Consider the following 13,377-nt stretch of genomic DNA (forward strand, 5'->3'; position numbering starts at 1 on the left):
TGTTTGAAGACACAGGCCCTTGGTGGCACTGATCTGTCAGTCACAGTTACATAAAGCACTCTGATCTGCTGAGAAAGAAGATCACTGTCTGCCCTGTACAGTGTAGTATAGATGGGCACAGTAATCTGAATATGTAGAATGGTCACAAATTACTTGCACTGAGGTTTTAGATCCTGTTTACCAAAAGTAGTTAAATCAACTAGACTAGTCTTTTTTTTTTTTAATGCTTTTATTTATTTTTGAAACAGAGAGAGACAGAGCATGAGCAGGGGAAGGGCAGAGAGAGAGGGAGACACAGAATCTGAAGCAGGCTCCAGGCTATGAGCTGTCAGCACAGAGCCCGACGTGGGGCTTGAACTCACGGACTGTGAGGTCATGACCTGAGCTGAAGTCGGACGCTTAACTGACTGAGCCACACAGATGCCCCTACACTAGTCTTAATTAATTTAATGTAACCAATCAGTAACCGCTATTGGTTCAGCATCTACTACGTGAAGGCATAAGGTGGTAATAACAATGTGTAAACAACAGTCTCTGCTTTCAAAGATATTCAATGTGGTGAGGACTGGGAAGAAGAGGACTTTGCAGATAACTGTAACACAAGTTAGAGTATAACTGGTGGGAGGAATGTGCAAATCGATGGTATTGGAGTCCCAGAACAGAGAGAGCATGTCTGCTAGATTGTGTGTGTGTGTGTGTGTATGTGTGTGTGTGTGTGTGTGTGTGTATGCACATGTATGTGCCCACACATGTATCTGGGTGCCATATACCTGGTTTGAGGTGGATTTCAAAGAAGATTTTATATTTTAAACTGGATCTTAAAGAATAGCTGGAATATTGACAAGTAAAGGAAGGTAGAGAGGACATTACACATAGAACATCTAAGAGAAAATTTGGCATATTTTAGGAGATAGTGACTAGTTAGTGAAATTATTTTTCTAGGGAAATAGTGGAAGGTGAACTTAGAAAGTAAAAATGGGGTCAGGGAAATGGTATAAGATAATGTAGAGAGGTATATATTGAAGCAAGGGAATAGAAGGCCTTCAAGGACTAGAGTTTAATTTGATGGCCAGTGGAATCCTTTTGGTAGTGAAGGCTTTTTGGTAGGGATGTGGCATTATCTGAGCTCTGCATTGAAATCTATCAGCAGTGTGTGGGGATGAAATTGTGGAAAGTAGATGAAAAAAAGTCAGAATTCAAAGATAGTGACTAAAAAGAAAATGGTTAGCAAAGTACAAGCAGTGGGAAGAGAAGTCAGAGGCTGGCAAAACAAGAGCTGGGTCCCAGTGAAAAACAACTAGAACCCAAGTGGCAGGGAGAATATTTATATTGCCATTGGCTCTCAACATCCTCTTATTATTTTTTTTTTAATTTTGTCATGTCTCCAGGTGATTGAGTGTAACCTGAGAGCTTCTCGATCCTTCCCCTTTGTTTCCAAAACACTGGGGGTAGACTTCATTGATGTGGCCACCAAGGTGATGATTGAAGAGAACATTGATGAGAAACCTCTTCCAACATTGGACCATCCCATAATTCCTGCTGACTATGTTGCAATTAAGGTAACATTAAACAAAATCTATTAGTCATTTTTTTTAAGTTTCAAGGAAATTAAAGGAAAAATTTTTCATCAAAAATAATTTCAAGGGGTGCCTGGTTGGTTTAGACAGTAAGAGCATGCAACTCCCCACGCTAGATGTGGAGCTTACTTAAAACATTTTTTTTAATAAAGTAAAAAAAAAGATCTTGGTACTTCATGAACCTTCTAACTAAAGTGCTGGACTAGGGATTTACGATGTTTCCTTTGAATGACACGATGCAGTTGCCCCACAGACAACTTTATATGAACTTTTATCCATTTCAAAAATTAAAAAAAAATCATTTAGAATTGCATAACTTGAAAACCAACTAGCTGAGTGAATTATAAATGATATTAATGTGGCCCATAGTGATGGTGTCAGTTTAGTTGGTAAACAGCAATTCTGGACATATTTTGTTAGGACAAGGCTTGAATCGTGCCCCTTTTGAGCTATGCCAAGGCTTCAGGAATGCAGGGATCTTGGAAATTGTTACTCCGTGGTGTTGGTTAAATTCTAACTACCTTGGCCACCTTGACTAGTCCCTATTTTCTTCAGCAGCACAATGTTTCCACTTGAAAAGTTGAAATAGCAGTTGCTATTCATGGTGGTGCCATGTAGGTCATGAAATTGATGGCACCTTTATGAAGATTGACCAGAAAAATTTAAGATTTGTTCACTAATTTCCAGTATATATGTATATTCCTAAAAATGCATTAATAACAAAGCCATTGTGCTCCTTTAGATGTATCAGTATGCTCATGCACAGAGTATTTATTTATTTTTTTTATTTTTAATTTTCTTTGAGAGAGTACACGTGCACACATGCACAAGCCAGGGAGAGGCAGAAGGAGAGGGAGAGAGAGAGAGAGACAGAGAGAGAGAGAGAATTCCAGTCAGGCTCCATGCTCAGCACAGAGCTCATCACAGGGCTTGATTCTATGACCCTGGGATCATGACCGAGCCAAATGAACAGTCAAATACTTAACCAACTGAGCCACTCAGGCGCCACCCCAAAGCACAGAATATTTATAATTATGACCTTTACTTCATGGGGCAAGTATGAAGATTAGTGAGATATTATATAAATATATTTAAATATTTTAGAAAAAGCATACAATGGGGCTCCTGGGTGGCTCAGTCGGTTAAGCATCTGACTTCGGCTCAGGTCATGATCTCACGGCTCGTGAGTTTGAGCCCCACGTCAGGCTCTGTGCTGACAGCTCAGAGCCTGGAGCCTGTTTCAGATTCTGTGTCTCCCGCTCTCTCTCTGACCCTCCCCCGTTCATCCTCTGTCTCTCTCTGTCTCAAAAGTAAATAAACGTTTAAAAAAAAAAAAAGAAAAAGCATACGATGAAATTAACTTATACCGTGTGATGTATTTTTGTGATATTTACATATTTTGGATGCCTTCAAAAGATTGCCATTCCTATATGTACTAGTGACCTCAACCATAATTGTGTTATAGCTGAGACTCCAACTTCTGACATTTACAGTGGAAGCTTTAAGTTGAAACTATAAATCAAAAAATATTTATTGATCTTACTTAACTCAATAATTTAGGATGCCTTGGGTTTTATAGTGCATTATTATATTGGGGATGGGTAGCACTTTATTCCTGGAGACTAATGACATGGCATAAATTGTTAAAGCTTTCAGTAGGAATTATACATAAGTAAAAATACATAGGACTATACATAGGTACAAATACATAGGATTTTTTTTGTTTGAGACCAATAAGTAGAAGGCCCTGAAAAATATTTTTCCACTGGTAATTTATATATGAATTTCAATTGCATGTTTCTTTATTCATAGACAAGAAATATACATACAATCACACACATCTGTGTATGAAACAATTTCCAGCTAAAAATGGTATTGAGAGATAGGTATGCATTTTGAAAATGCACCGTATCTTTCAGTTTATAGCTTTCCTAATTACATTTATACGAGTCTTGACTTCTTTTTAAATTTTTATTAGTGTTTATTTATTTTTGAGAGAGAGTGAGACAGAGCACAAGTGGAGGAGGGGCAGAGAGAGAGAGGGAGACATAGAGTCTTGAAGCAGGCTCCAGGCTCTGAGCTGTCAGCTCAGAGCCCAACGCGGGGCTCGAACTCGCGAACCATGAGATCATGACCTGAGCCGAAGTTGGATGCTTAATCGAGTCAGCCACCCAGGCGCCCCATATGAATCTTGACTTCTTAAAAAAGAATTACTTGTCTGTGCTGACAGCTCAGAGCCTGGAGCCTGCTTCGGATTCTGTATCTCCCTGTCTCTCTGCTCCTCCCCCGCTCATGCTCTGTCTCTCTGTCTCTCTGTCTCTCTGTCTCTCTCTCTCTCTCTCCTTCAAAAATAAATAAAAACACTAAGAAAAATTAAAAAAGAAAGAACTACTTATTTATAGTCACTCTTAACATAGGCCTAGTGAGGTGGGTGGATGTCAACAGATGAGGGTACAGAGAAGCTGGAGTACAGAAATGTATAATAACTTGACTAAGAATGACCTAGTGAGAGGACCCTGAACTAGAACTCCCAGGAGAATTTAGAAGGGTGCCAGAGTCAAAGGAAAAATAGTCCAGACTAGACAAATGGGTATATCAAGTAACAAGAATTAGGTTCTTAGTGAATTGCACTGATAAAATAATTGAAAAGGAAACACTCCTATCTATGTTCTAGTTCATATGAGAATTCTGGGCCAAAGTGGTTCCGAAGCAGAATGTTTTCAAAGCTTTTTAAGAGGTGTCAACAACAGTTTCATGTTTTAGAAGTCATCTTACAGACAGACATTTCTGGCATGGTTGCTTGTTGCAAGTTCAAATGATCAGAAAAAGAAGAGGAATGTTTCAAAAGCCTACCAAGAAAAAAAATGTGTTTGAACTCTGTTTGGGGAAACCAATGCCCAGTAGACTTTGTTTGAATTCACTCCAATAAGAATATGTGAAGGCCAGATTAGAAACACTGTCCTAGACTGGTCACAGGGGCCCTATTTACAGAAATAATTTGTGATTATTTAACCCAAGTTTTTGGCCAAGAGCTCAAGAAATTCTTGGAACAGAGTTTTAAAGCTATTTTTCAAGTCAGACTCTTGGACCAAAGAAAGTTTTTACATGTCTACCATAGCTTAAATGAATCCTATGAGAGACGGTTCGTTCACTCAATATATTTATCCTCTCTTATTCCTTTTATACCTTTCTCTCACATATTTTTCCTCCCCATTGTTTCTGACAGGCTCCAATGTTTTCTTGGCCCCGGTTGAGGGATGCTGACCCCATTCTGCGATGTGAGATGGCTTCCACTGGAGAGGTAACTAGTTAATGATCCTTGAACGCTTTCATTAAAAGATTTCATACTTTGAAATCCATGGTTTTATGATCTGAATATAATGCAGTAAGTAAGCTATTAACAAGTAAGGGGAATGCAAACTTCTGTTATCAGAGTAAGTCTGAAAGGGCCTAAGATTTTTCAGCTAAAGAAAAATCTTGTACTTTTATGGACCAGAGTTTAAATTTTCACCTATATTTGACTTGTGATTACAATATACGTGTTCCTAATTCATTTCCACATTACACATTGCAGCACAGCTTCCAAATATTTCTTTAGATGTCTAAGTAGATATCTCCTGGGTATTTCTGCTTTATTTTAAGGTCTCTGTGTAATAGTACTTCCCACCCTCACCCCTCATTCACTTGCTACTATGAAATTATATCATTGGATTTTTACTAGCAATATGCAGAATGATTGTACAGCATTAAAAAGATCATGGGCTTAAACACTGTGGAATCTGTAGATAAATGCAAAAATCCCAGAACAATTTTCAAAGCAACTTTAACCTCCTGGGGATTATCTAAAACCTATAATGGGATTGGCCACTGGATGTCCCTCTTCACTTGTGTTGGGACTCTGGTCGGCTGAAGGTTTCTTTAAGAATGTGAACTGTGTTTCTTGTAAAGAGCTGTCAGATTCTAGAGAGTTCCCTACATGTCAGTGTCAGGACATTTTATGAATCACCTAGCCCATGACAGACTTACTAGCTACAACCTTCAGATTCTCATCAGTGCACATCAGAGTGGCAACATCAGACTGTGAGGCATCCTTGTTTTTTTGCTATTAAGGAACACCTGAAAGGAGAAAAATATTTAATTGCAATACATACGTGATGTTTTATATGGTTGCCTGGTTACGAGCAGCATCTGTGCCGAGAAGGCAAGTGAGACAGGATGGCAGGCAGTGAGGAATAAATGGCTATCTTGTTTGTATTTGGATTAGAGATTACCTTCTTTTAGCTCCTTTGCTGCTGCGTTTAATTTAATAGTTGAGAAAACCTAACTTTAAAGTGGTGGGCCTGCATTACATTTCTCAGCTGTTTAAGGAAATACCCTTCAGGTTCATCTCGATCCCATGGTTATTCAGTAGCAGGGCTGTTTTTGGCGGATCCAAGGTTCAGATCAGAAAGAGATCTGTTTTTCTTTGTGCTGTTTTCTCTAGTGTGGTAAACTTGTTTTCAATCCTATGTCCATTCTGCCTCCAGACATACATTATTGGAGTTGTGGAAATAAGAAAATATGAAAGAATTAGAAGCTCAGCTCACCTTTGTTGTATCTGTTTCAGAAGTATAGAGATCATTCTTCTTCCATGATTAGAGTCACACTTCCAAGTGTCACTGAGTGTGATGTTATAAGGTCTATTTCATACCCGAAATGAGAATAATAATTCTGGCTGAGTGAAATCTCAGGCTTCAAAGAGACATGTTCAGTGTTCAAGTGGCTTGTTGTGGGGTTGAATAAACCTTTAGCTCTTGATCTAGCTACGGGTGTTTTATTTTCTCAGTGGCAAGGTGGGGATGGTAGTCCCAAGCTTGACTTGAATATCTGACCAGTTTCTATGATTTTTTTGTAGAAGATTGATGAAACCTCTTCTTTGTTGTTGTATCTGCTTTTACGATGTGATTGCCTGGTCCTATCACTAAAATTTAGGTTTCATTAACTTAGGTTGACATTACTTAAGCTAGTTGGCCATTAATTGACCAAAGAAAATGTTCACTGTTGAGTGAAAAGCAGCAGGTACTGGTGGTTGGCTGAAGGTCATAGTCATGAGAACATCCTTTTCACAGTAAGGGAGTCATTTGCTTCAAGAATGAATTTAGCCATCATCAGTGTTATTTACTATAATGGTGGTTCTGTACCTGTGCCAAATGATGATATGCATGGCAGAATCTACTTCCATCATGCTCAAATACACCACTTGCTCTATAGTTCTGGTGGCCATTTGACTTGTAGCTATATTGTAGCATAATTACCCTACATGAAACCTCTGTATATCCTAATATTATATGTTAGTTTGGAATTGTTTTCTGTTTGTTTGTTTGTTTGTTTGTTTTTGTTCTACCTATGGATGTGGTATTCAGAACTAGTAGCAGAGTATTTTGGTTCATTTTATGAAAATGATTTTTAAAAAAGCTCCTTTGAGATTTTCATGCATTTATTGAATTTCTCAGAAAACTTTCTTATAAGCTGTACTAAATGACTACTCACCAATTGATCAGCAGTTATGCATTTGTGCTACTGACCCATGAATTCATGCACTGTGGCATAGCATACATAACATATACTGTTATTTAAACATTAAGTCCATATTAACATTTGGTAACTCACCACATTATGGACCAGAAGCTGTGATTTGTATCCAAATAACTCACAGTAGAATCCAGTTATGTTGCTCCATGGAGTGTTGTTGGATAGAGAAAGAATTGCTTATTCATTCATTATGCTTAATTAAAAACATAAGATACATCTGCCCCAGCCAGGCTTTTAATCCCGGGATTCAGACTGCATGGTCTTTGGGCAACTCAATAAAATCTAGCAAAGGAGTTTATGAATAAAGTGCTTTCTATTTGCATTTCTTTTTTTGGTAAGGGTTGTTGACTAGTATTGGCTTCTTTTTATTTTATTTTTTAATTTATTCTAAACAGGTGGCTTGCTTTGGTGAAGGCATTCATACAGCTTTCCTAAAGGCAATGCTTTCCACAGGCTTTAAGATACCCCAGAAAGGCATCCTGATTGGAATCCAGGTGAGTGGTTTGTGGTTGTGTGCACGCCCCTGGGCACAGGCTAGGAGTGGCTGTGTCAAGGACCTTAACTGTAGTATAAAAGAGGGGAGATTTGTTCTAAGTTTCACTAAAGAAAACAGCAACTAATAGAAAAACTGGACACTTGTTCTCTATATGTTGCCTGAGTTTTTCCCTTTTCCACTGCGGCAGGCAATACAAATAAGTGCATAAATAAAAAGAACAGAAAGATAAAGTCTCTAGTGAAAAGGGTATTTGTTCTGAAAAGGATCTAGGATGCCTTAAAAAGGAGTCTCTTCTACTCCTTGGTTATATCTGTTATAGATGTTCTGCTCCTTGTTCTTCCTCCTTAGCCCCTGAACAAATGCTTTCCATAAAGTTGGGTCTCACCTCATCTTTTTCTCTCTCTAGCTCTTGGCTTTCTCTTTTGCCAACTCATGTCTGTGGTATCCACTGTTCTATCCATAGCTGTCAACTTTAAATCCTTATCCTCAGTCATCCCATATTTCCAACAATCTCCTGTATTGTTGGACCTCTATCTGGATGTCTCAAACCTAAATACTTCCAAGCAGAAGCTATATTATCCCTTCCCAACCTCTGTTCCTTTCTTCCTTACATTGACTCATTCACATTTCAATTTCTACTATAGATCTACAACTTACGGCGGGGTTATATCTCAATAAACTCATCACAAGTTGAAAATACCATGCATTTACTATACCTGCCCTACTGAGCATCACAGCTTAGTGTAGCCTACGTTGAAGTGTGCTCAGAACACTTCACGTCAGCCTACAGTGGGGCAGAATCATCTAACACAAAGGCTATTTGTAATAAAGTGTTAAATATCTCATGTAATTTACTGAATACTTTACTGGAGGTGAAAAGTAGAATGGTTATAAATGTATTGGCTATTTGCCCTCATGGTTGTATGGCTGACTGGGATCTGTTGCTGCCCTACATCCCAAAAGTTTGACCTGCTGCACATTGCTAGCACGGAAAAGATCAAAATTCAAAATTTGAAGTATGGTTTCTACTGAACGTGTATGGCTTTCACATGATTTTAAAGTTGAACTTTTTGAAGTTGAGGACTGCCTCTAAATGTCAAAGATCCAAAGCTGGAGAAGATGTGGGCATTATTTGAAGAATTTTCTCAGCCTGAAACTCCATGACTAATTGAAAGTTCTTGAAGATGAGTAACTTAATGGGCTTAAGAAAGTCAGCAGAGCCCACAATACACTCTGGAGGTTCTTGAAATATTATTATTTGGTAAAGTCTTCTAAGTCAAAGCAAGGTGAAATAATTATAAGAGAGCATCTTTCTGCAATTAAAAGGGCATTATTGTTTTACTATGGCAAATCAAGTGGAAATCTTAGGGCAAAATGGTAGCTGGGAAACTTCTATTACTCCTTGGAATAATTATTGTAAGAATGTACAGACTGTTCTGTTTATAAATTTCCTGAAAAAATACTAAATGCTTCCCACCTGGTCATTCACTTACATTTGAGATTCGTAATTCTTGGATCATATAAAAACAATAGATGGTCTTATATATCACCCCTACTGTACTTGTAATAAGCTCAAACCCTGCATGGTTACATGAAAATTAATAACAAATATAATTCGAGCAGTACCAGGTATTCTCAAGTCAGTGGGTGATTATTATAGATACCATCTCATTAGGGTGTCTTAATATCAGTAAATTAGACTCTCGAGGCTGGATGGGTAGTGGCTTTGGAGAAGTTTCTGCAAAGAGCAACTTGGAATTTTGCTTCATAAAGATGCCAGAAGGAAGATGGTGAACAGTTAGAGCAGAGGCTAACGAAATGACTTGTAATTGTGAAGCTTAAGGGCAGTTTAGAGACACATCACACCATATGAGAGACTCATCATGTTATAAATGGGTACTCAGTCTTATTAAGTCACAAGTAAGAGAGTATTTTCCCAACTTCCAGTTATGGCTTAAAGTTTAATGTGAGGCCTGGGGGCATTCAGAGGAGACCATGCCCTTAGTCCCCATCTTCACAACTAATCATAATAGTGCTAACATTTTAAAATACCAGTTTAAGAAGGCAGTGATGTATAAAATTGTGCCTTGTTTGGTTCCAGGGCTTCAAGGAAATATTAAGCAAAAATTAACTTGATCCCTCTGAAGCATTTGCGTGATTTTGGCATCAGTGAACTGAATTTTTTGCTTTGTAGGGGGGAAAAGAGGGTTGTGTAGGGTAAAAAGAGTTTTCTTAATGGAATGAGGTTCTGCCCATTGAATTTTTATCTTTCAGTACATTCTGTTTTAAAGAAATCAGTGTTCCAGCAGCTACACACGTTCTTGCAAAGAACTTTTTTCCTGCGTATAAGTGCACATGCTTGGGCTTTAGATATGTATCTCTTTTAATTACAAAGTTTAAAAAGCATATTTAAAGAAATGTTTGGTGTAAAATTACATTTACTAAAATATTTGTAGCTGTGGTAAAATCGATCGTCAGGAGGTAGACAAGAATCACTTTCTGACCTACTTAAATGGGAGGCACAGAAGAGCTGCCATTACCAGCAGTTATTGGCTGGCCCATCGTTACTATCTGGGGGATTTTCTTTAGAGTGATTTTTAAAAACGCATAGGCATAAATTTAAGTGAACAATATGCAGAATATACTAACTAGAGATTTCATAGCTATAAAACCCACTGGGTATCTTCTTTGATAGAATGGAATGAACTCTAACGTCAGCCTTTTACCCAAACTTCATAGCAACTGTGGATGAAGTAATTAAGGTTCCATATTTTAGTTATACATTGTACTTAAAAAAATCATTTTCTTTACTATGATTCAGCTTGGTCCGAATAATTTGTATAAACTCATTTGAATATATAAGTCAGAACTGACAAGGACCTAAAAAAGTACTGCTAATATATAAATGGGCATTAGGGCCAGTAAATACAAAGGGATGCATTTAGTTGAGGCACTTAATAAAGTTCTAAGAAAGGAATCCACAACTGTATTTTGATTTCTTAAGATTCTCATTTGTTCAGCCTAATGCTGTGTAGACTTTTCTCACAGAAGAACGCTGGTAGCCAGCACCACTGCAGTTAATTTGCTTTATTCCTTCATGTATAAATGAGGAGGGTGGTCGATACCTGTCCCATTTATTTGAAGTAAAGGTCTTCTTTTCTCTTTATCTCCCCACCCTGCCCGAGCTTCCTGCTATGAATAGGAAGATTTAATTGAAGATACCTTAACTCATTAATATTCACAATAGGTTGCAAGAGAAAGCTGGGGGAAAAGAGAACTATGGAGGAGAGATAAAAGTAACTCTGAGCCAGGAAACATTTTTTCTTATTTTTGGTAGTTTAACACATATTCTAAATAGTAAATCATTACTAGCAAGTATCAGCCACTTCTCAACATTTAGTAGAGTGTGTGTGTGTGTGTGTGTGTGTGTGTGTGTGTGTGTGTTGGAGGGGGAGGGCACACACATGCTAATTTGTTATATTGCAATCCTCCTAACTTATTTCTCTTCTCTTTCCCACCCTACTCCTTTACACACATGGACCCTCTGTTTCTGCTCCTCCCAAAGTTAAATCCTGTGGGCCGAATTACCTGGGGAATTTGAAATATTCATAACATCAATTGCGTATAACTAGAACTTAAGAGGAAAAGGAATCAAGATTTAGATTTTGTCAAAGAATTCTTGTCAACTTAACTGTTACATGTACTGGGTCTCTAACAAGAGGCTTTCCATAGGCCTAGATCCTGACATAAGAAAGGCATAATGCAGGTTTATATGACAACAAAATCATCTTTGATTTTCCTGCAGTATTTCCAGCCTCCTTTCATCCCATCAGGATTTATTTTTAGTTGCTATGAGTAGGCAATCTGTCTTGTTTTGAAGTTTTCTGGAACACCCTTTAACAATAAATGATTTACTCTAGAGTAGATCAAGAGCGCTCACTGTTTTTCCCCCTCTGATTGGGCTATTCAGTGATGTTTGTGGAGTGGCGAGCACCATCCTGACATCTGCACTTCAGCATTGCTCAGAAACACAAAGCAAGCATTTTATTTGAAAAAGACAACTCCAAGTGACATGAATAACCTTTTATCTTCAATACAGAATCATTAGGAACAACCATAGCGTTGTCGATGCAGACGTCCCTGCAGAGTCCGCAGGCACCACACAATATTAACTTGGCTTTCTGTTCTGCAGCCAGAAGTTGGAGTAATGTGAAAATGATAATTGGAGGAAATATATATATATTTTTTTCATTTTTAAAGGACTTTCCTTCTTATAAACATTTTCCAGGAAATAAATCAGTTTGTACTTTTCACCTTTAGTAACAAATGGTTTCTTACCCAGGTATTTTCAATCAGCTATTAAATCTGGGGCTACTCAGATGCAAGCTGACAGACGTAATTTCTTTTTGTAGAGAGGCTGTTTTATGTGTCACAAGTGTTCAATACATGTTTGATAGAAGTTTATAATGTGGCTATGAAAGCCAACACCCTAGACCAGAAGGCAGAGTGGTTCCCCGGCTGGGAACTGCCAATACTGTCATGTTGGATATTTATCTTTTCCACTTGGGGGACAGCATTGAAACAGCTCCATAATGAGGTTCTGACTGGTGTCTGCAGGTCTTAGAGGACTTGCTGACTTATTTTACTTTAAAATAGAAAAGAAAAAAAAATTACATTCTGGTACTCCTTCCTCAACATTTTTCACTGTGACTTTGGCCAAGGTTAATGCATCTTCACCTCAAATTACAAAATGAGTGAAGGATGGTTCTCCTATTCCTTCTTCCCTCCTATTCCCTCCCTATTCCTACTCCTATTCCTAAACTCCAAGTGTATCAAAATCACCTGGAGGGTTTGATAAAATGCAGATTACTGGGATTCACTCTGGGAGTTCCTGCTTGCATAGATCTGAGACAGGGCTCAAACTTTTATATTTTAAACAAATTCCTAGGTGATGCTGATTTCCCAGAGAACTGCATTTTGAGAACCGCTGTGCTTGTGAAATGATATTTTAGAAAATGGTTTCAATGTTATCACATGACCATATATTATTAGTGAGATTTTTCTAGGGGAAAACTTAAGAAATTGAGAATGGTTCATATTATTAAGGTATTCATATATTATGAATGTATTAGTTAATAAGTTGGACAAATTTATGTTGAAACAAAAAAATTTTTTTTAAATGTTTGCTTATTTTTGACACAGAGAGAGAGCATGAGCAGGGGAGGGGCAGAGAGAGAGAGAGAGAGAGAGAGAGAGAGAGAGGCACAGAATCTGAAACAGGCTCCAGGCTCTGAGCTGTCAGCACAGAACGTGATGCAGGGCTCGAACTCATGAACCACGAGATCATGACCTAAGCTGAAGTTGGACGCTTAACCAACTGAGCCACCCAGGCACCCCCTGTTGAATCTTCTAATGTGTTTTGGTGCTGACTTAAGTGTGTCTTGTGTTTAGCAGAAGATCACACTTCCAAATTAGAGAGATTTTTCCAAATTAGAGAGATTTGACAAAATTCAGAAGTTCATTTAGAATATTGCATGCATATTTACTGCGTTTCAAGGAACCTTAAAACTTGAAGAAAACCTAAAATGCCATCTAATTCAGTCCCTTGCTTTCCAAGCAGAATCAAACTTGAAAAACGATTGTCCTATTCTTCTAACCTGTTCTTAAAGAGACTGCCACATACCTCATTAAATTGCACTAAAGCCATTGAGTTACTCTCTGATTTTATACTTA

General features: G+C 37.9%; 1 protein-coding gene across 1 annotated transcript in view; it reads left to right on the plus strand.

Moving 5' to 3' along the window:
- The window catches only part of CPS1 (carbamoyl-phosphate synthase 1), a 129,260-nt gene that overhangs the window by 109,494 nt on the left and 6,389 nt on the right, over positions 1–13,377 (plus strand). Inside the window, exons 32-34 of the mRNA XM_043577723.1 lie at positions 1,389–1,559; positions 4,804–4,878; positions 7,544–7,642. Coding sequence (XP_043433658.1) covers positions 1,389–1,559; positions 4,804–4,878; positions 7,544–7,642 — 345 coding nt within the window. The remainder of the gene's footprint in view (positions 1–1,388; positions 1,560–4,803; positions 4,879–7,543; positions 7,643–13,377) is intronic.

The sequence above is a fragment of the Prionailurus bengalensis genome, chromosome C1, assembly GCF_016509475.1.
Source record: "Prionailurus bengalensis isolate Pbe53 chromosome C1, Fcat_Pben_1.1_paternal_pri, whole genome shotgun sequence".
Lineage (NCBI taxonomy): Eukaryota > Metazoa > Chordata > Mammalia > Carnivora > Felidae > Prionailurus > Prionailurus bengalensis.